The sequence below is a fragment of the Carassius carassius genome, chromosome 27 (assembly GCF_963082965.1).
Source record: "Carassius carassius chromosome 27, fCarCar2.1, whole genome shotgun sequence".
NCBI lineage: Eukaryota > Metazoa > Chordata > Actinopteri > Cypriniformes > Cyprinidae > Carassius > Carassius carassius.
Window position 1 is genome coordinate 7,280,608 of NC_081781.1, and position 27,484 is coordinate 7,308,091.

At 37.3% G+C, this 27,484-nt stretch overlaps 1 protein-coding gene across 1 annotated transcript in view; it reads right to left on the reverse strand.

Moving 5' to 3' along the window:
* Positions 1 to 5,040: 5,040 nt before the first annotated feature.
* Positions 5,041 to 27,484, reverse strand: part of galnt14 (UDP-N-acetyl-alpha-D-galactosamine:polypeptide N-acetylgalactosaminyltransferase 14 (GalNAc-T14)) — a 50,028-nt gene continuing 27,584 nt past the window's right edge. The window contains exons 3-16 of the mRNA XM_059512386.1: positions 26,441 to 26,539; positions 22,906 to 22,973; positions 22,751 to 22,816; positions 20,261 to 20,382; positions 19,451 to 19,538; positions 19,099 to 19,183; positions 13,898 to 14,001; positions 12,987 to 13,113; positions 11,976 to 12,068; positions 11,788 to 11,871; positions 10,920 to 11,064; positions 7,691 to 7,810; positions 6,999 to 7,314; positions 5,041 to 5,263 (exon numbers count right to left, since the gene is read on the reverse strand). Coding sequence (XP_059368369.1) covers positions 7,156 to 7,314; positions 7,691 to 7,810; positions 10,920 to 11,064; positions 11,788 to 11,871; positions 11,976 to 12,068; positions 12,987 to 13,113; positions 13,898 to 14,001; positions 19,099 to 19,183; positions 19,451 to 19,538; positions 20,261 to 20,382; positions 22,751 to 22,816; positions 22,906 to 22,973; positions 26,441 to 26,539 — 1,360 coding nt within the window. The 3' untranslated portion in view covers positions 5,041 to 5,263; positions 6,999 to 7,155. The remainder of the gene's footprint in view (positions 5,264 to 6,998; positions 7,315 to 7,690; positions 7,811 to 10,919; positions 11,065 to 11,787; positions 11,872 to 11,975; positions 12,069 to 12,986; positions 13,114 to 13,897; positions 14,002 to 19,098; positions 19,184 to 19,450; positions 19,539 to 20,260; positions 20,383 to 22,750; positions 22,817 to 22,905; positions 22,974 to 26,440; positions 26,540 to 27,484) is intronic.

Here is a 27,484-nt window from a genome sequence, read left to right on the forward strand (position 1 = left end):
TGAACACCAAATCAGCATGATTTCTCAAGGATCATGTGACACTAAAGACTGGAGTAATGGCTGAAAATTCAGTTTTCCATCACAGGTATGAACTACATTTGAAAATATATTAACATAGAAAACAGTTCCCCAAAATATACTCCACACTATTACACCACCAGCCTGAATCATCGATTCACGATTGATCCATGTTTTTATGATGCTTATGCTAAATTCTTTTTTTAGTTCAATTATCCTTTTACAGAAGATAATTTTTAACCTCTCCAGAGTGACTGACAGTTTGGGGCAAAATCAATGATGGGAAACCATGCGTTCTTGAACATGAGCGAATTGATCAGCAAGAAGGGGCGAAGAACAAAGGCTGAGAAATTACTGCCAAATCCTCAATTCTTCATCTCCTGACAGCAATTCATCCCCGCTCATCTTGGTCTTTTTGGCAGGATCTTACATTTTCTTGCGGCGGTAATTTTCTTGACCTTTCTCTGGCAGTGCAATTTCACCGTCCTCCCTCCAATATCAGAGAGAAATATCAGGGGGGTTATGCAGTTGACAAAGGGGCCAGCACATAACAAGCACTGCCAAACTCCTAGACATGAACTTAGCAATAACAGAGAAAATCGATAATGGCCCCACTGTTCCTGATCTTTTGAATGATGTGGACTGATGGGAGATGTGGGTGCTGGCAGAGCTGAACAAAGCAGAAGCAAAAGTTGAACCGTGGATCTTCTATTGTTGACCTCTTGAGCGACTAGCATTGTGGAGTCAGTGGGGTTACGCTTACACACAAACCCAGAAGAGAATCTTTTGTGTCCTCCCCCTCAAGTGCACAGAACCCTGCGCTGACAGTAGTGGCAGGGGAGGCTTTATAATACAAACTGTTTGCTGGGTAAAACAGAGAACTCTATGATCCTGCAGAGGCTTTTAGAAAGACAAATCGAGCATTTAACCCTATAAAGCCCACTGCATCATATTTTATTCATTGTATTGCATTGCATTATTTGTTTTGCCCTCACAATGAAAACTACAGATCTTTGATCATAAAAGTGACAACTAATATTTGTAAGCATTTTATGTAGGTAGTCTATAAAGATATATCCACCCTTTTCTTCAACACGAAAGTAATGGGCGAGTCTTCCAGTTCATTAGTCACAACGTGCAGTAAACGGAAAAACTGTTTGCACTACAAAGCAGTGTGTTCATAATTAAGATAATAAAATAATATAGTAAGACACACCAATTTTCAATATCAAGCAGCAAAACCAACTGTTTAGTAGCCTACAACTAAAAATAGATGGACGCAGATGCGACCGGAAGCTAGTCCCATAGAATTTACAAATGGCCATGCCCATTTTTACGGCAAGAAAAAGGTGGATAGAAATATATTATTATTATATTATATTATATATATATTATTCTATTTAATTTACTATTATTTGATTTTCCAGTTTAGTTATTTCAGGTCAGGCTTTGCAGCGTTGCAATTTAAGGGCGCTTTGAAATACTTGATTCTGATTGGTCAACTGTTCGATCCAATCGTCTCAAGCATTTGCTGTAATACATTTTTTTTCTTATTGGAGGAACATTATACAGGTAAATAGTCATATATGACTACACATTTATGCCCCTTACATATGCATTTCAAATCATGTAAATGGGTTTCAAATGGTATTTACTTAAGGACAACAGTCTTAAATAGCCAACAATTACTTTAGTGGGATTTAAAATGGCAATGTGTCCAGAGGCTGTGCGCTCTTTAGTGGAGTATTTAAGTGCTCTGTTGCTGTGGATCCTTTCACTCTCTCTTTCTCCATGACTGAGGAAGGGCAGACTGACTGTAGGGGTCTTGGCCCGGCATCCATTTGAGAGCAGTTTTCTTTTCACAATCTGCCAAGGGATCATCCTAGTGTTTTCTCTTAAAAATACAGATGACTTTGGAAATGTTTTTCCCCCTTCTATCAGCATTGAACTATATTAGTCCCAGAACAGCTGGCATAGCTTCATTTCTAGGTGTCTGTTTTGATTTTGAATATAGCCATCTTGAAAAGTGAGCATGATATGTAAGTGACCTAAAAATAAGTTTTCAGACTCCGATAAATGAATGAAATGAGTTGTGTTAAAAATAGTGAACATGACAGGATTCCCAACCTGCTTGTGTTTCTTAATAAGTGAATCTGGATATTAAATGCAAAATCAATCAGTAAATAGTAAAGGGCTTAATTTTATCCATCAGAAACTGACTGACTCATGAAAAGGGTGCTAGTCACAATACAGTTTAAGATTTAGTGATGTCAGCCAAAAATAAAGGCTGCTTTAGAGGAAGAGTTTCCCGTTCATTTACGGAACTCTACATTTTATTTAGAAGCACTAACTATATTATGTAGCTACGAGACAAGCCATTTTTGCAGCCTGCATTAAAAACCAAAATACCAAAACGAAACAAACTAAAGTTAATCTCTATTCACAAAACCAGAAGAGCACTGCATTATGTTCTTTATATTGTGTGATGTGAAGCACTCATCAGTGTAGTATAAATGTTAGGGGCTGTAGTTTTGAGATATTTGGTCACTGGCTGCGATAACCAACAGCGGCAGCTTGCTAATGGCCCCTTGATAGCCATTCTGAGAGCTGGATAGGGATGAGTCTTCAAGACAAGAAAATCTCTCTAAGACTGAGGGATGCACACGGAGACAAAAGCCCTTCTGTCGATTACTGTGAACTTACAAGAGGAATGAAACACCTGCTGCTGCTTTTCAGTGATTACATTTCATTTTCATGCGATGCCAAGGCTGGAGTAATTGTTGTCCACTGAGACACAATAAAGCTGGTTAATATGTTTCTCTATCTGGACTCCAGCCCCTTTCCTTCAATACAGTGGAAGTTAATCCACCTTGGGTGAGTGATGCTCAAGGTCGTGGCAGGGGCTGCTCTCTCTATTTCGCATCAGAGAGACACTGAATTTGTCTTTATCAGGCTAATGCAGGGCTGCAGTTTCCAGCCCTCCAGTGATGCAGTGTTTCCTCTTTCTGCCATGAAAAGTTTAAAGCTTAACACACTGGACATTTTGAGACATGACGTGTGTAATTATCTTAAAGCTCATGCTAAGAAAAATAGACCACTACAATGTACAGAACAATTGGTCCAGCAACAAATTACAATCATATCTATGCTTAAGACTTGTGCTGGTGAGAGATTTTAGCAGGTGAAATGCAGTCATTTCAATAGGAATCCACTCAACCTTAATTAAAGCTCAAAGCGAATGAGTTCGAGTTGGTCATGTGGAATCAAGCATGCCAGATAATAAACGATTTTCTGAACACACTGCATCCTTCTGTTATTGGATGAAAAAAAAGACCCCTAACCTGCACCAAGAGTGCCTACTCACTTTTTATGTGAAGTATTTTTCCCAGAGGGATTTTTAAGTCTTAGTTAAACAGCTACAAACCAAGAACCAAATTAACCAGCTACAAGGTGGATCACAACATTACAAACTCTGATTTCGAGCAAAACAATTTGAAAATTAGGCAAAAGGCAAAGGTACAAGACCATGTACTTTACAGCTATGACATAATCAAAATAAAAATGATGGATAAATATCAAAATGTTTTCACATTTATTCCAAAATGTGTGTGTGTGTATATATATATATATATATATACACACACACACACACACACACACACACTCAAATATTTAAGTATTTTTTGAGCAAAGATACTTTTGTCTTGATTATATCATTTGCAGTGATTCATGGAAAGTGGGTGCTAAAATTTTCAAGTGTCTGAAAAGTGATTTCTTTGCAGAACCATGTGTAGTGTAGTTTTTCCACCAGGACTTCTGCTGTTAAACAATTATTGGAACCCAGCTGTTGCACTCTGTTGGTTGAGCCAATATTGCTTTACTGAGATGATTGTGAGCCAACGACAAACATTTTGATAGTGCCTCCACAGAGCCACAGCGATTACACATTTAAAAGAAATCAACATTTCAATGGCCTATAATTATCACACTAGAATAAGAAGTACTTAAACATCAAAAAAATGACACACTTCAGCTTTAAAGCATCACGGTTACAGTGCCGCTGAAAGAAATCTGATATAATGTTTTTTAAAACATAAAGAAGCTCTTCTGTTCTGACATAGCATCCTTAACCACCAGGATTCCGAGATTCCCTAAAAATAGACTCCTCTGCATTGTGTTGACTGGTGCAGGTCTCCTACACATATCATTAGATAACACGTCTGAGACAAATCTTACTGCTCTCACCCTTCTTATCTTGATCTTCCCTCATAATGACTCATCCTCACTAAAATAAAGTAGGCATGTGGAGACTTTTACACACTTTTACACACTTACACACTTTTACAATGTCAGGAATCAAATAACGACCCAGTGGTTTATTCTTCAAAGCTATTAGGTTTAAACTCTGCAGTGCCGAGGAGTTCAGCACAAAAAACTGGTGGCAAAATCTTTGCAGCATCAGGAAGGGCTATGTAAGAAAACACCAGAACCTAATTGGATGTAATTGCCGGGTGCAGGCAGCCAGACTACAGCAAGTGATAAGGGCATCTGAGCTGCGCCACGTCTGAGTCTCAGTATTCTCCCAGCTCCTGCAGAGCTCAGCCTTCTAATGAGAAGAGGAGGACAGACTGAGGAAGTGGTAATTGGATCCTCCCTGTCCTGTCGCCTGGGCATATGTGGCGATGTGGCTGTGCTTTATTTAGATCCTCTAGGCAAACAGTCTCAGTTCTCCACTTGCCAGCAGCAACCGCAGAGCTCATGAGAACAAACCACCCCTGCCCATCTTGAGCTCATTCGCTTGCAGAACAGAAGATTGCTCTCTGCAACTGCATGCAGCAGCTATGCCATTATATTATGGACTAATGAGGCTGTGCTGACATGCTAATTAAAGCAGCCTGGCTGTGCGATTCGTTTGGGATTCATCTAATTTTGACGACCATGTAAACAACTACCTTAAATATACTTTGATCATTGTTTACTTATGCAACCAGACGACAAGGAATAAACGCAAGCAGCAGGCCATTAAGAAAAAATAGGGTATTTATTGTATGTTGATGTGCTAGCAGATCTATCTCACAAGTGCTTTGTATTGGGGTAAATTCAAGCGAAACAAATGAAAAGGTTGTGCGCTGTTCTCCAGTGTGAGTTTCTGTGTCACATTTGGTGAGTGTTCCACAAGATTGTATGTGTCCAGCTGCCAAACTCTGTTCTGGAGAGCATCAGTATGATTGACACTCTGGGGAACCTAGGGAGGAAGACAGAAGAGAAGATCAGCCAAAGCACATACAGGCAGACAGAGTAGGTTATTATGCATGTACAGGTATGTCAAACTTTAGTATGAGGAATACCTGTTTTTGAAATATAAGATAGAGGGTGTTTTCAAAACATTAAAAATACTTTCTGATTTAGTTTTTTACTACTGTCTACTGAGATGCCTTTTTTAAGCATTGCATTTTTATATACAGTATAAGCTATACATTTATGGATGTATTTTTATCCAACCTTAGACTACATTTGAACGAAAAAATAATTGGGAATAACACATTACAAATTACGCATGTTGCACATTTTGAGCATAATAAGCAAGATTATGTGATATTTCTTACACGTATAATATAACATAATACCTGAGCTGCTTTTTAAGTAACCCTCTTCCTTCTCCACATTGCAGTCAAGTCTTGTTCATTGTGTGCAACTAAGTGTCTATACTGCAAGCGGGTGGCATGATGCAAAAAAGCAACAAAACTAGGCCACCCCCATTATAATCAATGAAGTTATCTACACTGCAAGACTGTCAGAAGGACAAACACAGCAAAAAAACACCAAAATGCCAAACTCAACACTGATGTTTTGGAAGAGGAGTCTCAGCCAATTAATAAGAGAAAAAGTTACAGCTCAAAGATAAAGCACGAATGTATGGAAGCTTGTTTCTGCCACTGAAAAAAAATTTAAATAAAAAAATAAATAAAGGTTATTGTTGCTTTTTATCTCACAATTCAGACTTTTTTTCTCAAAATTGCAAGTTCACATTTCGCAATTACCTTTTTATTTTTTTATTCAGTGGCAGAAATGGGCTTCCATACAAAAGTAACTACTGTAATTAAAGAAAGTATTTTATTTATTTATTTATTTATTTTTTACAATGAATTGCTTTTTATTAGAAGTACATGCTTAAATATACTTTAAAAAATGTATCCAACACAGATTACAGTAAATATAGGTGAAATTTATAATTTCTTTGCAGCTAAATATAATTATGACATTAAAACAATAATGGCATTTATTTTTTAACAATTTACTCATTCTTTAGAAAAAATATTATTATTATTATGAAAAAATTATACCCTGTCCAATGGTTGAGCCACTGTTGCTATATCAGGCTGGGCTGCGTTTCAAAGAAGCAGTGTTATTTTAGTATGGTTTTTTTATGTTTTAATTATTTCACTTAAATATTAGTAATTTATATTTTTACTTATTTGTTTGCATATTCTGTTTTATTTCAATGAATAAAAACCATGTTTAATAGTTTTTGTTCACTATAATGACACTGCCCAGAAGCCTTGTGAGTCTCAGTTGATCATACAGACCATTGGTGCATTTCTACAGTCTACTACTTAGGTTTACAATGCTTTTTGGAAATGCTGCCCTGTTTGAGATGCTCAAACAAACAGAGCAATGTTTTGACAGTCACATTGTCTTTAGGGGAATCAGCCAACAAGCAGTTCACTTTTAGTTGACTCATATTAAACTGGGATAGGAAGCAATATTACCATTAGAAAATGATATACTTCATTCACCTTTAAGTATTTGCATGATTATCTCTAAAGCTCACTCGAGTTTGTTTTGCTTAAGAGTTACCTCCAGTACTTGACAGCACTTGTTTTTTATCAGACAAACCCATAATGTAGAATGTAGCATTAATATAGCTGCAGTAATGAGGTCACGTCATTGAATCAGAACGTCCTGCAATCCCAGCATACCTGGGGTGTGCCGAAGAGACAAAGGGAGTGGACATAGCAGAACAGCAGGACACAGATGTAGCCCCTCCTGGAGGTACACACTCACTCTCTCTGCCTCTCTATCCATCTTTGACTCCAGCTGAGCTCTGAAAGGTGAGGAGAGGCCAAGGAGGAAGGATCACGAGAAAGGCATCTCCCATCGCTGAGTGTGTGCTGACAGTTCACATGGGCTGATCACCAGCATTTTACTGCTCTCGATGCCGTCCAGAGCCATCTCGCTGTCCACGCAGAAACGAGACGCCAGGTGCTCCAGGTGAGTGCCAGATTTCTGCCAACGCTGCAGTAACACAGGGCATATGAGCACATGTGTAAGTGCACATTAGCTGTGGACAGCATAAAATATCTTGCATGTAATGTATAGTACACATTTATACTTTACATATATCTACTTATACGTACGTCTCCCTGCACAACAAACAACGTGAATGTTTTCTGATGCTACAGTATGCCGCACATCCGACACTGACATGACAAATGTGAAGTATGGAAACGCTGACATCGGCCTGAGAGTAAAGCCTCTCCTGAGAGGCTGTCTAACGCTGGGACTGATACTCATAGAGCTGATGTCAGTGGGTTTCTCCAGAAGCTTTCTAAGTGTGGCCTGATTTATGGTCTGTCACGTATGTCTCCTGCATTCTCGTCAGTGGAGTTACCTGCTTGCCGTCGCTGATGTTGCACGGCACAAGCAGGATCTGGGAGGCAGGAAAAGTGGTGGAGACGGACAGACAGTGCTGCTGCTGGCGAATTTGCTGTCCATGGGTGTAGATCCACTCCTGTGTGGAAAAAAAACAGGCTTTTCAGATGCTGAACTAATGTATAACAAAATGACAAAGCAAAAGCAATTCCCTTTCAAGAGAATTACACAGATTTCAACAAACTACATTTCTTTGCTGTAAATACAAATATCTTACAAATATTTTATTGTAATAGTTCACCCAAAAATGAAAATTTGCTTACTCTCAGGCAATTTAAGATAACAGCTTTACGCTTCATAAGATGTTAACTGATGGACTGGAATGATGTTGATTATAGTGATGTTTTCTATCAGTTGATTGAACTCTCATTCTGATGGCACCTATTCCCTGCTTAGGATCCATTGGTGAGCAAGTAATAAAAAAAAAAAATTCTCCAAATCTGTTCTGATGAAGAAACAAACTTACATTTACATCTTGGATAGCCTGAGGGTGACAAAATTTTCAGCAAACTGCCATTTGGGATGAACGATTCCTTTAAATGTTATGTGACCGATTGGACTGATACCAAATTAACATTTAAAATGGCAAACTAAATGTCTTTAATAAAGTCTTCTAGTGAGTCACATTTGTTCATTAATTTGTATTTATCTTAAAAAAATTAATCTTTCGTAGATTTAGCATTTACATTACACTTCTGCATTTACCAGACACTTATTCAAAGCGATTTTTTAATAGTGGAACATAAGCAATTCATCACGGAGCCAACAATATTTATATTATACAATGGCATATTTATTAGAAAACTAGATTAGGAAACAAGCTACTGTAGAGCATTTACAGACTTGTTCATTTAAAGATGTCTGTTCTAGTATGTCATCTCTACTTAAATGGTAAACACAGAGAGAGAGAGAGAGAGAGAGAGAGAGAGAGGGAGAGAGAGAGAGAGAGAGAGAGAGAGAGAGAGAGAGAGAGAGAGAGAGAGAGAGAGAGAGAGAGAGAGAGAGAGAGAGAGAGAGAGAGATATGTTGGAGGAAAAAAGACACTTTTTTCATTCCTTTGAGAAGGTGGTCTCATTTGCAGTTCTGAGACACGTAGGGAGAGAATGACGCATGAGGGCAGTGTGAAAATGTACTTTTGTGAGCCATGCTGATGAACCGCTTCCCATCTGGTGAGTCTTACAGACGCTTAACAAGGTCATGCGCAGCAGGCAGCAGGGAAACATGCTCTTGTGGTGTTATGAACACACTTAAGAGCTCTGAAATCACTTTTGTGGTGTTCTGGCCCCAAATCTACTTTCTACATTCATCTCTGGGCTTCATAATTTAGAGAATAAACATCTGAAAAAGGCAAAAAAAAACATTTACGATGAACAAGAGAGAGACTCAGTTAAATAAATATTTAGAGTAGAATGAGGGAGATTTTTATGACTAGTAGTTGGTGGCTTTAGCTGAACCATATTTTCAGTTTAAGAATTTAAGATTTTTTTTAGTTTTTCCATCACAGCATATGAAATGGAAATAATAATAAAAAATATAATAAATATAATACTATCTGTCTATCTACACTGAACACAATTTTTCATGAGCTGAACTCAAAGGTCTAAGACTTTTTCTATGTACATAAAAGGCCTATTTCCCTTAAATATTGTTCACAAATCTGTCTAAATCTGTGTCAGTGAGCACTTCTCCTCTGCCGAGATAACCCATCCACCTCACAGGTGTGGTATATCAAGACGCTGATTAGCATTATTATTGCATAGGTGTGCCTTAGGCTGGCCACAATAAAAGGCCACCCTAAAATGTGCAAGTTTTATCACACAGCACAATGCCACAGATGTTGCAAAAGCTGTTGCCCGTGAATTCAATTTTAATTTCTTTACCACAAGCCATCTCCAAAGGCGTTTCAGAGTCGTCGTCATCCTCATCAGGGTCTCGACCTGACTGCAGTTCGTCTTCATAACCAACTGAGTGGGCAAATGCTCACATTCGATGGCGTCTGGCACTTTGGAGAGGTGCTCTCTTCACGGATGAATCCTGGTTTTCACTGTACAGGGCAGATGGCAGACAGCGTGTATGGCGTTGTGTGGGTGAGCAGTTTGCTGATGTCAATTTCGTGGATCGAAAAACTGCACATTTTAGAGTGGCCTTTTATTGTGACCAGTCTAAGGCACACATGTGCAATAATCATGCTGTCTAATCAGCATCTTGATATGCCACTCCTGTGAGGTAGATGGATTATCTCAGCAAAGGAGAAGTGCTCACTAACACAGATTTAGACAGATTTGTGAACAATATTTGAGAGAAATAGGCCTTTTGTATCTATCCATCCATCTAGATTTAAATATCATACATTGATAATTTTACAGAATTTATAGTTCTTTGTAAAACACCCCATACATTTTAAACTGATAATTCCTAGTGGCAGAGCTGAAGTTATGCAAATCTATTTTAATTTCGCTGCACTTTCATACTATTTCTTTAAATACTATTAATAATAGCAAATAGTACCATAAAAATGTCAATTTCAAACAATTCTGTATCTTGTTTGCTAGCTCAAATTAAAATCCAGCAACTGAATGGACTTTAATAGCCATTCATGATTCAATTCTGAATGACGCACAATTGTGTTTTTTCTTCCAGGCTCATGTGCAGGTGAGGGAGCCATGAAGGGTGACAGTAGGGCATATTAGCTGCTCGGAGACCAGAGGGCACCTCTTTGTTTAATATAATTACACAGGAGTGCACAAATGTGACCTGAATTATATTTTATCACCCTGCTGTAAAAGCTGCCCTTTCAACATGCCCCTGGTTGAATAGTATTTAATGTAATCTAGCATCTCAGAGTCGCAGCCTAACCCTGCAAGATGTCACTGATTCCTGGCGTGAGAATAAAAATACACACAACCTTTGCTCCTCCTTTGATTTTCACCAATATGTGAGTGCAGTGCTTAAAGGCAAGATATGTTGTAAATGGTTATAATTTGACTTCTACAGTGTAAAAAAGTGAAAAGTGAAAGTGACATGACAGACAGACAGTTTTGTGAATGTAAGTTTTGTGAATTCCAAATAGACGTGGATAATGCAGACAGTGCTATTTCTTCCAGCAATGGTGGTACCAATATTAAATGATCTGATCAATTAATACTTCAAGCATGGTTTTTCTAATATTATGTCAGATAGTTTTGTACCTGGTTGGCTGCTGGTACTTCTTTGGTGATGCTGCAGGGTGCGAGTGTGAGCACTGGGAGATCCTGACCCTCGACTATACGAGATTCTAGACAGTTCTGTCTCTGCCGGATCACACCAGACTTACCATCGGAATCATCAGGAACTCTAGATTTAGTGAATGAAACAGCACAATGTAATGATAATAAATACCCCACAAAAAAAGAGAGGGGAAATAATACAAATTAGGTCCTTAAATATCTCAACAGTTTCTACTAGGAAGCAATGCAAATGATAAAATTTTTTTAAGTCTACTGACTTTTAATTGTAGACTTTGGCAAATCTGAGCAAAGTTTGGGACAATATATAAAAACCAATATATATGGTATATGTGATCCATGTTCGTTTTATTTCTATATACTCGATTTCAACTCTCACTGGTGTCTATTTTTATTAAATGAAGGATAAAAGGAAGCATAAAAAATGTAATTGTTCAAATTAAGACTCAAATGAAACATCATTGAAAACCACTTTAATCTTACATTACAAGAGCAAAATCTAAATATTTAAATGTTTTTTTTTAATAATTAAAGTTTAGTTAAATGTCTGCAAAAGAGTATCAACATTAACTAATTTAGATCCCGTATTAATGACAATGGCATAAAAAAACAGTTGTCTTTTACAGACAAAAATACTGAAAGTATATGAAATCTGCCATAGTGGGTGAAAAATCTTTCCCTCGAGACAGATGAAAGCAACTAGTGCACAACAAAACAGCTTTAGACATAGAGGGGCCTTATACTGCCATGCTAAATAACATGGCACTTTAAAATTATCAATCACCACCCGCAGACACTCAAATACACACACCACACTGACTCCTCAACTCACTTGAGCTCTGGATAGACATTGTCCAGATACCACTTGAAGGATTTGCACTTGAGACTCTTGCGGAGCTCTTGCCTGCCGTGAATGCTGATAAGAGAGGAAGAGAATGAGTGGAATAAGAGATGAATCTTTTCCCTAATGCCTCCCCATTATAGATGCACATAAACACACACATGCTATCAGTCACTCACTCTCCGTAGGATTTTCCCCTAGCAGCCGGTCGAGCTGAGTAGTAGAACAGTTTGAACTCATCCATCCAAACCTCAGCAGTCCTTCTGGTGTTCCTGAAACAGAAAGAGCACTGAATGTGAGCACTGAAAGTGTCTTATACTAAACACTTCACTCAGAGATACACACTTCAGCCTAAAGAAGATCATTTGGATGACCTGCCATTTCATCAGTAAAAAGTTGTGTAAAGACACAACTTTTATACACACTTGCAACTGTAATTCTGAGAAAATCGGAGCAGAAAACTCACCGCCACATTCTATGGCTTTTATGGATTTTCAGAGGGAGTGAAGGTGATATATACACTATATATACAGTCACTTTTTCTTGTATGAAAACTGGTGTCATGCACTGCACATCTAGGTTCGTCAAGACATTTTATTGTAGGTTATACACTAAAAACTATACATATACGAACCATATCTGATTTCTATACTGTATATATCTAACATAACTGCTAACAGATGTAAAAAGACACAGTTTTTAAGATTATCCAGTAAAGCCAGCTAAAGCTTTCAGCAATTATTCATTAGCGCCTCTGAACTATACGAGGAAACAGATTTTGTTGACTGAGCACACTGCATAGCAATTCAGATTCAGAAAGAATGTTGTGCTATGCCCTTAATATTTCATTCGGTTTCATGCTGAGGTTTTTCCCTGGAGGCGAAACGTGATAAAAGCAAACAAATTTTACACTGCAGATTTTCTTCCAGGCAGAAGTTGGAGTATTATCTCTATCTTTGGCAAGAAAAATCCAACAAATAACACAGAAAAACATCCGACAGAGATTAAAATAAAAAAGATTAACATATTCAAATTTACAGGTTAACAACCCCCAAGGACAAAACAAGGTCTTCTGATGTTGATAAAAAGTGTTACATCCTTTATCAGCAGGAATATATTATCAAAAACTCAGCTGGATATGCTGGATATGAACTATTATAATAAGTATGTGCACTTCTCAGGACTCTTACTTTATGTAGGTGTTGGCATTGCCCTCCGGGAAGATGTAAGGATGTTTCTTGCGGAAGACGTGGCCGACCCTGCTACAGGGAATGATTTCCAGGCTTCCTCCACACATCCATACTCTAAAAGAAATCTCTAAAACACAAAACAATAAACACCAATCACAGTGTGCTATACAGTATTTTAATAGCATTATGGCCTTAGAGAGCATACACTAGCAAACGTTTTAAGTCATTACAATTTATTTATTTATCTATTTACCTACCAAGACTGCATTTATTTGATCATACTTATTATTGCTACTATTATTATAGGAAAAGTATTAATTTATAAAAAAAAATCTTACTGACCCCAAACAGTAGCTAATATTGCAGAAATTTATAAAATGCATGTGAATAGTATGTCATGTAAAGTAATATAACTTGCTGACATGTGTATATGTAATTTAAAGGAGCCCTCCAGGATACAACTTCACTCTTACGCCAAGAATTAGATCATACAGTTGAAATCTTCTGTCTAAATATGCTACTGCCCAATGCTCATTTGCAATTATGAGCACAGTAGCCTACTTAAGTCTGAATAAACCAGCCCTGCTCCAGTCTAATTCTGTCACATATGCATGGTTAATGATGGTTTAACCCAGCGCAGAGAGAACCATCCAATTCCCCCTCAGTGCATTGCTCTTAAGAATTTTATAGAGCCAAGAAAAAAATATACCAGTTAAATAAAGGCACCAAAATATGGTTTGAGAAAATTGCTTCCAGAGCTATTTCTAAGTTCAAATGTCATTGTGTGCCATTTCCTCTCCGCGATGAAACAACAACTCTAAGTATCCTCTGTCAGAGCTTGATCAAGGAAGGAAAGTGATTGAGGCTTATGTGCTGTCAGACAGGTGCTCTCATGCATAGTAATAACTCACCAAAGTTCTCCCCTCCCCAGATGTCCATGGCTGTGTCATATTTTCCCAAGCGATTGAACCAGGATCTGTCAATCACAAAAAGTCCTCCTGCTATGATGGGCGTTCTGATGGTTGAAAGAATGAAAAAAGAGTGAACATTAAGTCTTGACACTAAACACTTCAATCCAGGTGACTGCTTAAAATACTGCTGTCACTCAGGATAGATGTTTGAAAACATTTCCTTTTGAATGTGGTTCGGTGAAGAGTCTTGGAATGAGGAAAGAGAATAAAAGGCCACTGAAGTGAGTGTGTGTGGAAACAGTACAGCCCAGTTCTCATTCTCTGGATGAAGCTCAGCTTGCCCTTCAAAATCACTGTACTCAGAGAGCTGCTTCAAACATTAAGGACACTGGAGGAAACGGCTGTGGTATTATCGGAAGCATTTGAATTTCATCAGCCGTAATCTCTCATTGTGAAGTGGTAGGACACATGTTTCATCTGCTGCTTCTCAGGGCTGCTCACAAACTTTCATTTCAGATTCATTTACTCTTCACAAATCTGTTCTCATCTCGTTTTAGAAGGCAGAAACAAAGCCCAAAAGCTTCAACAATTGCTTCAAATAATTTCTAGGACAAAAGTATGGAAATAAATCAAATGTATGTTATTGCCAGATTTGAGAGATGGTCCTCACTGCAAAACACAAGATCCAGATCCAACTCCTCCCAATTTACATTTCTACTGAGATTTCATAGTATGTAGCAATTGTCATCAGATCTCTTAAAAAAACTGTTCACATCTCCTATACAATAGTGCACAAGTGGCATGATTTGAGTTGTCCATAGCACAAACATTTGGGAATGGTTACGAGTTTAAACAGATATGAATAGCAAGTATGAGCAATATCAATATTTGCTTTTTCAAACACCACATAATAACTATCTTATGGGACGCTCATATATAGAAACTACTTTTAGCATCATCAAACCCACTCTGGATTTTAACTGCACACCCCTGCTGTATTTGGAATAATTTACTCTATTTAAATAATTATACTCTATTAAAAAGTCAATAAGATTTTAAAAATATAAATTACTACTTTTATATAGCATGGAGGCATTAAATTGATAAGAAGTAAGAGTAAAAACAGTTATAATGTTACAAAAGATTTTTACTTTAATAAATGCTGATTTCTACATTAATGAAAACCTCAGAGAATCTGGAAAAAAATATTAGTTTTTCACAAAAATATTAAGCAGGACAATGTTTTCAACTGATAAAAATAAATGTTTCTGAGCAGCAAATCAACATATTGGAATGATTCTGAAAGATCATGTGACACAGTGAGCATAATTTCCACTTGTCAAACACTCTAAAGAATAGAGCAATACGTTAGTGTACAAACTGCAGAGCTTTATCAATACGTTTCTGCATTGGGCTAACACATACAGTACCACGGTTGTTTGGGTGTTTATCATCGAGCTGTAGGCTAAGTAATGGTGATGGGCATTCTGTTATTGGGATGCGCTGCACACAGTAGACCAATCACGACAGACTGGGTCATCAGACCAATCACCGCAGTTTAGCGTCATGCAAAGGAGGGGTTTGGAAAAATTTATCTTTAAACTAATCGTTTGGGAGTCATTAAAAAGGAAAAAATAAATGCATAATTTAAGATAATGAAAGTGTTTTTTGACCTTGAATGCATGTCAAACTGTTGTTGGGGCTCCCAAAACCAAAATATGAACCTTTCATTACCCATAATAGGGGCAGTTTAAAAAATGTAAAGCAACACACTGTAGACAGTAGTTCAGGTAAAAAGAATTGTTGGAAATCATATAAAATGGCAGAAACATTAATTATTTGCAATAATGATCCAATCCTAGACTCTTCTATATATTTCAGAATTCACAAAAGTTTCATTTTTTTTATATTACGTCACAAATAAACACAAACTCTTGCCAGTCAGGGAAACAACTGGCTGTCAGTCAGCGGTCATGGTTGTGCTGTCCTTCTCACATATCATCCTGAAATTCATACCACTGCTTTCCATCTGCGTCCACACATACACACAGCTTTCAGTGACTCAGTTGCCACTGATCTATTCTGCATCTGTTGGTGGATGGGCTGCGAGAGACCCAGGCCGGTGCACAGCACCCACAGGAGCAGACGGGATCTGAGCCTCTCTCAGTCTGACTGCCTGCTTATCTGAGCTATTAACAGCCTTCATTACAACAGCCTCTGAGAGCGCAAGGCACAGTGTGAATTACACCATAACAAGAAGAGAGAGAGACAAAGACAATGGAGGAGGAGGAGAAAAAACAACCAGGATTTAAATGTTGATGTTATTTTGTTTATAATAAATAATTAAAACTGATTAAAGATATTTATAGCAACTCAATATTTTAATAATAAAAAAATTTTTTTAATCAAAATGTAGTAAATTTCTCCACATCTAAAGCTTTTCTTTTTTTGTGTTACCAAGGCTGCACGAGGGAGGAAAACAATATTAACCAAGCAGATTTTTATATTTCCTGGAGAAAATGATTGATTCTTGCCTTTGTAAAACTCCCCCACACTGTGTAAAAGAGGCTCCAGTCTTCTCACTCCCTGTGTATTTAAGGCCAAGCCAATTCTCACCAACCACAGCACAATAATCATCAATTTGAAATTAATCTGAAATTAATCAGTACATCAATTTGAGACTGAAACTGAAATTATTCACTTCATAAAATTTAGATTCAATACTACATAATTATAATAATATAATTATATTATTAATAAACCAAGCTGTGGGTTTTCGCCAGGTTGTTACTATAGTTTCAGCATGTTGCTTTGTGGTTGCTAGGGTGTCTCCAGGTAACTTCTTACTACCGGCTTAAGTTAGAAAATCGCCTCCAAGTTTCTATGATATTCTGAAACCTAAATATGGGCACTGCAGTGTTTTTTGTGTATCTTTGTAGCATTTTAATTTAGAAACGAGTTTTAATAAATTAATAATACAACCCGAATTCCGGAAAAGTTGGGACGTTTTTTAAATTTTAATAAAATGAAAACTAAAGGAATTTCAAATCACATGAGCCAATATTTTATTCACAATAGAACATAGATAACGTAGCAAATGTTTAAACTGAGAAATTTTACACTTTTATCCACTTAATTAGCTCATTTAAAATTTAATGCCTGCTACAGGTCTCAAAAAAGTTGGCACGGGGGCAACAAATGGCTAAACAAGCAAGCAGTTTTGAAAAGATTCAGCTGGGAGAACATCTAGTGATTAATTAAGTTAATTGATATCAGGTCTGTAACATGATTAGCTATAAAAGCTTTGTCTTAGAGAAGCAGAGTCTCTCAGAAGTAAAGATGGGCAGAGGCTCTCCAATCTGTGAAAGACTGCGTAAAAAAATTGTGGAAAACTTTAAAAACAATGTTCCTCAACGTCAAATTGCAAAGGCTTTGCAAATCTCATCATCTACAGTGCATAACATCATCAAAAGATTCAGAGAAACTGGAGAAATCTCTGTGCGTAAGGGACAAGGCCGGAGACCTTTATTGGATGCCCGTGGTCTTCGGGCTCTCAGACGACACTGCATCACTCATCGGCATGATTGTGTCAATGACATTACTAAATGGGCCCAGGAATACTTTCAGAAACCACTGTCGGTAAACACAATCCGCCGTGCCATCAGCAGATGCCAACTAAAGCTCTATCATGCAAAAAGGAAGCCATATGTGAACATGGTCCAGAAGCGCCGTTGTGTCCTGTGGGCCAAGGCTCATTTAAAATGGACTATTTCAAAGTGGAATAGTGTTTTATGGTCAGACGAGTCCAAATTTGACATTCTTGTTGGAAATCACGGACGCCGTGTCCTCCGGGCTAAAGAGGAGGGAGACCTTCCAGCATGTTATCAGCGTTCAGTTCAAAAGCCAGCATCTCTGATGGTATGGGGGTGCATAAGTGCATACGGTATGGGCAGCTTGCATGTTTTGGAAGGCTCTGTGAATGCTGAAAGGTATATAAAGGTTTTAGAGCAACATATGCTTCCCTCCAAACAACGTCTATTTCAGGGAAGGCCTTGTTTATTTCAGCAGGACAATGCAAAACCACATAAAGCAGCTATAACAACAGCATGGCTTCGTCGTAGAAGAGTCCGGGTGCTAACCTGGCCTGCCTGCAGTCCAGATCTTTCACCTATAGAGAACATTTGGCGCATCATTAAACGAAAAATACTTCAAAGACGACCACGAACTCTTCAGCAGCTGGAAATCTATATAAGGCAAGAATGGGACCAAATTCCAACAGCAAAACTCCAGCAACTCATAGCCTCAATGCCCAGACGTCTTCAAACTGTTTTGAAAAGAAAAGGAGATGCTACACCATGGTAAACATGCCCCGTCCCAACTATTTTGAGACCTGTAGCAGAAATCAAAATTGAAATGAGCTCATTTTGTGCATAAAATTGTAAACTTTCTCAGTTTAAACATTTGCTATGTTATCTATGTTCTATTGTGAATAAAATATTGGCTCATGTGATTTGAAAGTCTTTTAGTTTTCATTTTATTAAAATTTAAAAAACGTCCCAACTTTTCCGGAATTCGGGTTGTAATATAGAATTTTAATATATTAATTCTAAATAACATAATTAAGTTTAAATACATTTAAGTCATCCTGCAGCCCCCTTGGAATTCTTCTGAAGCTTATTGGATTATGTTTTACAAGAAAATACTATTTCAGTCTTTCTACTGTAAAATCTTATGGTTAGTTGATCACCATTTCTTGGTAGTTTATTGTGAGGTTTTCTAGGAATTTCTGAGTGAAACTGTTTCCTACACCAAACGTTTTTTTTTTCAGTGTAATTGAGAACCATTGTGCTAGTTTAATACTACAGTTAGAAATTTGTTCAGGTTCCCAAGTCTAAATACAAACAATAGTTATAGTGATGTTAACAAACACTTTCAATAAAATAAATCATAATTTCAAACATAAAAATCCAGTTTCACTTAATTTGACAGAAGTTAAATGTGAATGCCATTTCATGTTGTAACTAAACCTCCTTTTAAACCTTTTTTCCCCCAGAAAGTAAACTGGATTGTAAACAAATAATTTCAAAATTATCTGTAGATTTTAAACATGGTGCTCAAAGCCCAGTAGGTGCTGGACCAAACCTCTGTCCTCATTTAGCAGAATAGTTCTAATAAAAGCCCTTCTGCTTCTCTTCACCTACTTAATAGGCTCTGTGGGGTCAGCTCTCTGGGATCGCTTTTCAGCTGATAGTTGCTCCCATTTAAAATGTAAACTCCAGTCAAAGCCTGCAGCAGAGATAAAGAAAGAGAAAAAGAAGGAGAGAAGAAGATCAATGAAGATTTTTTTTTTGCTCTAAATTCGTGTAACTTTAATTTTTATAAGTCATAACTATACACTGCAGTGTACTGTACTGCCGATGATAGGCCAAGGCTTTCATCTCAGCTAATTGTTAGATTTGTTTCTGTCTGACACCGCTGATTGGGGACTGTGACCGGCGCCCCTTGATGTCGTTGGTGGGACAGTGAATGAAGGATTATAATTGCAGCTTTTACCTCCTCGCAAGTCAGAGGAAGCAGCGACATAGGCAAATGTGTCCATATTAATGATGTCAATCACAGGGCTGGCGACACAGGTCGGGTCCTGAAAAATGAAAATATTACAAAATGAGACAAAAGAACACAAGAGATTTAAAATGGAATGTGAACGGCTTGACTCTCTGTCTGTTCAGCTTGATTTCACAACAAAGGAGGTGGAAAATCAGCGAGCGTTGGGATTATCTGTGTTACTAAGAGCGAGCGAATGTGCACACACTCTCATCCAACATTAATACACCAGACGCTCTGACCTCTTCACTAAACTCTCTCATGCCTCACAATACCGTCCTGCTAAAAGAAATGAATCCTTCAAACTACTTCAAATTGCTTATGAAATGCATTTTGAAAAAATGCAATTTTGTGAAATTTGTTCTGGGTAAAAACAAAAATCACTTTTGAGTAAATGTCTGCAATGATTGTGAATAAAGTTACCATTTTTTGTGGTGAAAAAAATATTTTTATTTTTTGTGATATGTGCTGATAGCAGTTTTATATGCACACAATATTTAAAGTTTTTAAATAGATTTTTGTTGTTGTTGAAATATGCTGCTAAAATACATCAAATAACAGTTCTACTAGCAAACAGTACAAAGCATCAGGATATTCATGCATGTGCTAGGTAACTGGTTCTGCATTCAGTGCCGCCTCCGTTCTGCCTGCTGATTCTCTTCTATTGAAAATGAACTGAAAAAGAAGACACTTGCACAGAATCCAGGTAGAAATGCTCAATAGGCTATTGACACAATATGAACAAGTATAAAATTGTACCTCTTTGACCCTCTGCAGCAATGGAGGCAGCCAATCTTTGTTGACCTCACAGTGACTGTCCAGAAAGGTCAGGATCCCGGCTCCTGCAGTTTCCGCCCCTCGAACCCTGGACCGGATCAGTCCTGTGACACACACACACACACATAGATCAGGGACACTGGAGAACTCACTGTCCATCAGAGCTGCACATTACATCTGTTGAGAAGCCTGTTAAACTGACAAATAGTCTCATCTCAACAATCTCATTCACAGAAAAAGATACGAGAAGAGCCATTTAAATCTGATTAGTTGAAGGGACAATTAAAGCCTTATGGTTATTATCGAATCAGAGCAAGAAGCTTTTCCATGAAGGCAAGGCTGTTAAATCGGTAGAGCCTTACTGAGGATGCATAATAATTGTAAACGTGCAAGACTCGTGCAAAGTTTCACGCTGCACGCCAACTTCAGCCAATTAAAAATCCCATTTCATCCTCAATAAGGCTGTATTTTCCAGATGGGTGAGCACACACTCTACAGTGTTGTTGAGAGCAGGCTGTGTTTGTGTGTGCATGCATATTGGGCTAGTGTGGCCCCTCTGTGTATGCGCTGGGCAGATGGAGAAGGAAAGAGAGAGCGAGAAAGACAGACAATGAAAGAGAGAGTGAGAGAGTGAGTGAATGGCAGAGATTACATTCACCTACAGCTAATAGAGTTAACATAGCAGAACCGCACACCCTGTTTGTAGCTCCGGGACGACAATAGGGTTTAAATGCCTTAAACCTTTTAACAATTTTCTCTTGTACAGAGTTGGCTGCACAGGGGTTTTATGCATTAATCAATGCTGTCTAAGCGACAATGTGTGACAGTGTGTAATGGAACCTCGGAGCACTGGAATAAACAGGGAGGGGGCAGCGACTGGATGATCATTACTAATAAGAACTTGTGGTGACTGAATATTACATTATTATTCTTATTAATGTTATCATTGTTAAGGCTGCTTGCTCGTACTTTGGTTTAAGCCCTGATATTAAACTTTTGTGCATAGCTAGCTAGGGACGTGACTGATTAGCTTATTTGCAGCTTATTTAGAAGAGCTGTGCTATTACTTTTCTAAGTGATTGGACTTCATCTGGCAGATGATGAAATTAGCAAATAAATCCAACAGACTTAAAATGAGGGAAGGATTCAAGCCCTATCTAAGGAGCAGTATATGATACAGACTTTTATAGGGGACTTTTGACCACCTAGCAAAACCCTCAGAACCAGTGTTTTTATCTAAAACTAATAAAAAGTGTTTATGGTAATTAAAATAAAGCTGGAATCAAATAAAATACTAATATTAGAAGAAAAAACGTGAACTTAAAAATACCAGAAGACAAAACTTTAAAAAAAAAAGTTTATAAATAAGTACAGCAATGATTAAAACTAAAACTAACAATAAAATTAAAGCTGCATAGAAATATAAAAAATCTAACAAATTACTAAAGCTTGAACTAAAATAAAACCTGAAAACATAAAAATAATGAAAAAGCTCAAAATACTAAAAATTGTAATAAATACCATAATAATATACAGTACAAATAGTAACATCCTGCATCCATCCATAACACAGTGGAGATTTGTATTCTTCCATTCCGACCGTGGGTTTTGAATGAGAAAGCCTTACTTATATTACCTTCATGTATGTATGAAAATCTAGTTATTAACGTTTGAATGCATTACGGCCCAGTGACATTCAAAGCACAGTGCTAATAAACTAAATGAGAAATTTAAATCCAAATTGGACATGGAAATTTATGTAAAGCTTGACCTGCTTAATGACCTAGAAGGTAACCAGCCATAAAGATGACTTAACCTTTTAACATCCATAATGTTGTTAAACCATACTAATGGGATTTCATTGAATATTAAGTGGCCATTTTAGCCAACGTCATTCTCTAAGGGCTTGGACAGCCATTCCAAACAATGGCCATAAAATCTGCCATAGGCTGTACAGCAGTGGCAAAATCAATATTTGCTATAACGGTTTAAGACCAATTTTTTCGGTTAGATGCACACCAAAATGCTCTGCTTACAAATGGATTTTTAAACGTTTATTTTTTATCACGAGTGTAAATCTGTGTATGCGAGCTGTTTGCAAACTAATCCATGCTCCGTCACCCTCTAGATTCAATATATCTGTTCATCCGAACGGAAAGATACGGATGACAGTATGAGTGTGTGGTGTATCTGCTCTATTTTCCACCTGTAAAACCGGTACATGTAAGGAAGTGTGAAACACTGGCCAGAGTTTCAGTCAATGTGCAGTAATCTTCCTCACAGTCTGTTCACCGTCACCCTCCCAGTAACGCACCACCTGCTGTTAAAACACTCACCAGCACACCGGCGAAAAGCAAACAGCTGCTTTTAGAGTCTGGATGGTATTACAAACAGGCATGTTGCCAGCCCAAAACAAAATATTTAATTTATAGGGATAGGGAGAGAGTGACAGAGACATCATCACTGGCCTACCTTCTCTGCGTTTATTGCGAAGACACTTTACTTTGGGCAACTTGGTGAGAAGAAGGCAGTCATTTGCTGAAAGTAAAAAAAATATTCAAATGTGTTTATTTTTTTTAAATATTAAAAAAATATTTTACAAAAATGCTATAATGCTCAGTACTCACGATCTTCGCTGAAATCGTCTACCAGTATGATTTCATGAATCAGATGCACAGGAGTCCGATTCAACACACTGAAGAGAAACATAATAAAAACTGTTAGAACATGACCCATAATTTGGTGCTGAGTTCTTTATGGGTCACTATTCACATTCAATTTAACCTCATTATGTAAGATCTGTTTCTGGAGAGGTAGTCTTACTAGCTACCAAAATGTAATAAAGTTGAATTACTAATAATTAATTTGTTATACTTTGACTATCTTCAATCTATTAAAGAATATAATGCATAATACTTTAAAACAGTACCACAAAAAATGTGCTTACAAAAAGCCCAGAGATAATTAAGCAGTTATGTTGTTAGCCAGGTATGGAAAGAGACACTGGGGCTGCATTGCTGTGGAGCTGAAGAGCACAGACCTCCTCTAAACCTCTTTTCTTTGTCCTCACACTAGGTGACTGATTGCATTGCACTCACGCTCACAGGTATGCTTCCACATGTCTGAGTCAGTACGACACATTCATCACAGTTCTCCCCTGTACAGCAAATTCGCACAGATACAAACACTCACATATACACAAGTAAACACAAGCACAATTCAAATTCACTTTGCATCTCTACAGAGCTGTAGGATCCTCATTTTCCCTCAATCACCTCACAAAAAAAAATTCTTCCCACAAGCAGAAATAGAAAATATAGTGCCTATAGAAAGTATATCCAACATAAGCTCCTGCATCATCACAAAATTGTATTTTCAACGTTTTAATCAATCAACCTTCTTCAGGCTTACCTTGCTTCTCTCAAATAGGAAAGATATACTACTTGGAAATAAAGGCTTTTCAGACTTTTCATTGAGACGTTTTTTGCTTTCAAGTGACAGTTACTTTGCACGCTGATTTATTTTGATTGAAGTATTCATTTGGAATACTGTCCCTCTTATCATTTTACACCTGCTCAAAGACTAATTACAAATCAAAGCACTTTTAACACCAATTTCTGCTGCTGTTCCCCGTCAATGCTGTACTGACTGTGTAAGTGAATGTCAGTCTATTGATTTTTGGTTTTGTTGGTAGCTTTGCAGGAGCAGGGTAGCGCATTGGCTTTGATGCCCATCTAAAACATTGAAGTCTATCTGAAACATAAAACCAGGTAAGAAAACAGAAAATGTGGCCCTATATTGTGTGGGTAAAAGTTAATGAAAAAAGTTACTATGTTAAAGCAGTTTACATGTATGCATTTTTCAGACATTTTTATCCAAATCTACACAAGAGGGACAAAAGCAATTTATACAATGCAAAGTGTATCAAACCATGAGATTAAATACAACAATAACATGAGATTCTTTTAAGCTAAAATTAAAAATATAATGTAACTTTCAAAACTCAAAACATCCCTCTGATTCCCAAAAATGCCATTTAATTCAAAAGTTGTAAAAATGGCAATTTAAATGGACATGTGGAAGAAAAAAAATATATATAACCCAAGTAATTTATTGCTTGAAAGATCTTGAAATCTTGAAAGATATAAAGTGTCTCCTCCTTAATTGATTTTATAAAATGGTTACAGCAGCTATATAATAAAAACATCGATAAATTAAACATTCTGAATAAATAATTCTTCAACAACAATTTATATAGTAAGTTCGCATAAACTTTCTGCTGCCTTCAGATGCAAATAATGCAACATAGCAGCTTGCCATTCATCTCACTGACACAAGAATGTTAAAAGTTTCTTCAAGGCCATTCTGGCAAATCAATTCACATCCTTTCTCATCCATTTCCTGAACTGCTTTTTTTTAGTTTACATTAGGAATTGCTCATCTTCAGACAGGAGGAAATAGAGCCTTTGTTGCATGGACGTCGCCAAGGTCTGTTCAGACCTCTCTATACCTGAGGGGTTAAGAAAAGCAAACAGCCTCTCCGCATACCTCCTCTCACATCTTTCTCACTCGCTTTCCTTTGCTTGATAAGTAGCCTCAAGGAGAGACTGAGGAAACCAGGAAATGCTCCAGAAAGTTCCCTTCCACCTCTTAGGACTCCCCTGTAGTAATAACCTCTGTCAGCAGCAACACCCATCAAAAACTGCCTGGGGCCTACACTTCAAACCCACTCTGTGTAAATGCTTAGTCTATGAGAGCATTCATGTGAAGAGATGTTTGTGTGCGTTCATGTGTATGAGAGATAGAGAAGCCCCACATAGGAAAAAGGTCATAGAAAGAAAAGGTTTAATACTGCTTTGCCATCAAAGTGTCTGAGCATATCTAGTTCGTCAACAGGATATTTTGACGTTATTATCAGAGCTGATGTTAAATGGTTGGTAACTTTAACAAAGGTTCAGGGTTAAAGCAGGGCAGAAGTCATTTATGCTGTGTACGGGAGCTGCCTTGACTAATGTGTGATGAGAGTAGTTTAGATTCCACACACTCCAGGGCGAAACACCTCACATCACATCCCTTAACTGCAGCCTCAGGAGCCAAACTGCACCTGGATACTGTTAATGCTCCATAAACAGTTTTTGACTTCGTCTAACAAAAACATATAATTTAAAAAGAAGTTATATTACACTTCAGGTGCTTAAATAAATATACTATATTTTTTTTCATATGTTAATTTTTGACACAATGATTTCACATTGTGTCATTATTTTCATGCAAATTCATAAACTCAGTTTCTCGTTATTAAAAAAATAATTTTCAATCTTTCAGCACAAATTTAAGACAAAACTAAAAATATAAATTAAAAGTAAAATTTAATTTTGTAATGTAGATTTATGATTATTACTATTAGTATTATTATTATTATGCATTATGCTGATTAGAAGATGGGGATAATAATGTCTTAATCCAATAAAAAAATCAAGTGATTCAAAAAAATTGGCTTCATTTTCTTATACAGAATATACTATATGGTACACATGTGTGTAGTCCTAAAAACAGGCTTCACTTTTATGTATATATGAAGTAACGGTTTAGGAACTGATGATTAAAATGTACACTTAGTCTCTTGTGACCTTTTCTAAGCTATATCGACATGTGCCTTGCCCTAAAGCTACAGCAAGACTTACTTGGTGCTCTATCAACCTACAGTAAGTCAAAGGTCAAGACTGAAAGTGAAGTGGGTTTTTTAACATTGAAAGGGGAAAAACATCTGCAGCAACACTGTCAGAAATAAAATATGCAAATAATTGTACCTCTGGGTCACTACTTTGTACCTTATCTACATTAAAAGGCGCAAATTAGAATAATAATATGTACCTTCAAGGTACTACTATGAACCTTTCATGGATAAATAACGTACAAAGTAATTCCTTAGAGAATACTACCTCAGTGACAACCAGTCATATCCCTAAAGGTGCAATTTTTCACATTTTGTCTGAAAGTGAATAAGGCAATAATAAGGAATAAGGAAATAATAGTACCCAAGGTTTAATGTAGCTCAATGGGGGCTAAAAGCTACATGTTTTCTTTGTGACACAAAAGGCAAAGGAAAAAATATGCATAGTGGCAGCATATGAGAATGAAACTGATGGATTTAAGTCTTACCTCCGAACTGTGCGCAGCAGGGTAGATCGTGCCTCATTGTGAAACGTGATCACTATGGTAGTGGATGGCAGGTCGGGGTCATAGTGCAGTGTTGTACACCTGGGAGAGACAGAAGGGAGTCAAAATAATGAGACTCTGTGGTACTAATTAAGCATCAACTTTAATGTGTGGCAAAACCTTTGCTGAATTTACACCTACTTAATAATCAAATCTGTTGGAGTTCAAGTCATCTCTTAGCATATGGTGAACAACAGCAACTGCTGAAATGTGTAAAGCGAGTGTTTTTGAGGTACTTTAGTATACAGTGAGTACATAAGTATAAGCAACATAAAATATGGGCCATGGTTAAGAGAGATGTTGCCTGTGTTAACAGGCCAACAGCACCCCATTGTGTGGAGGAAGAGGGAACATGTGGTTAGAATGGAAAGGACAGCAGGCAGAACCCAGAGGAGTGAAAGCATCAATAATGGAGAATCTGATTAAAAATAAATAGCATTTTTGCTTCACCCCAACAGCAGAAGGAGTGGGCCAGTAAAAAGCACTTTGTTTTGAGGATGAACATTCTGACTTGCGGTAAACACCAACCATTGCCCTGCAGTGCTCCACCTCAGAAATACTAGAGACTCTAGATATTGGTTGTAAAGAGTGTCAGTGGACAAGAAAAAACTAAAGATCAAAATGACCAATTCACCATTATGTGATAAAGAATACATAACCTTCCGGCCTAAAACATAAAACTACTGTAACGACTAGGGTTGGGTATCGATTGTTTTTTTTTTACGATATCGGTACCAAATCCTTATTTTTAAAATGGTACCAGTGCCTAAACGGTGCCTGAACCGATAGTTAAAAAAAAAAAGTTAACGATGGATAATTTTAAAAAATAAATATACATAGCATTCACATGCTCCTCGTATGCTCTCATTTCCAGAGTTGTGCTTCCCTTACTCTAAGGCTGATAAATATATTTCACGATCCGAGTCATTATTTATAAAAAACAATATTTAATACAACCAATGTTACACCATGTCTAAACCGGACACG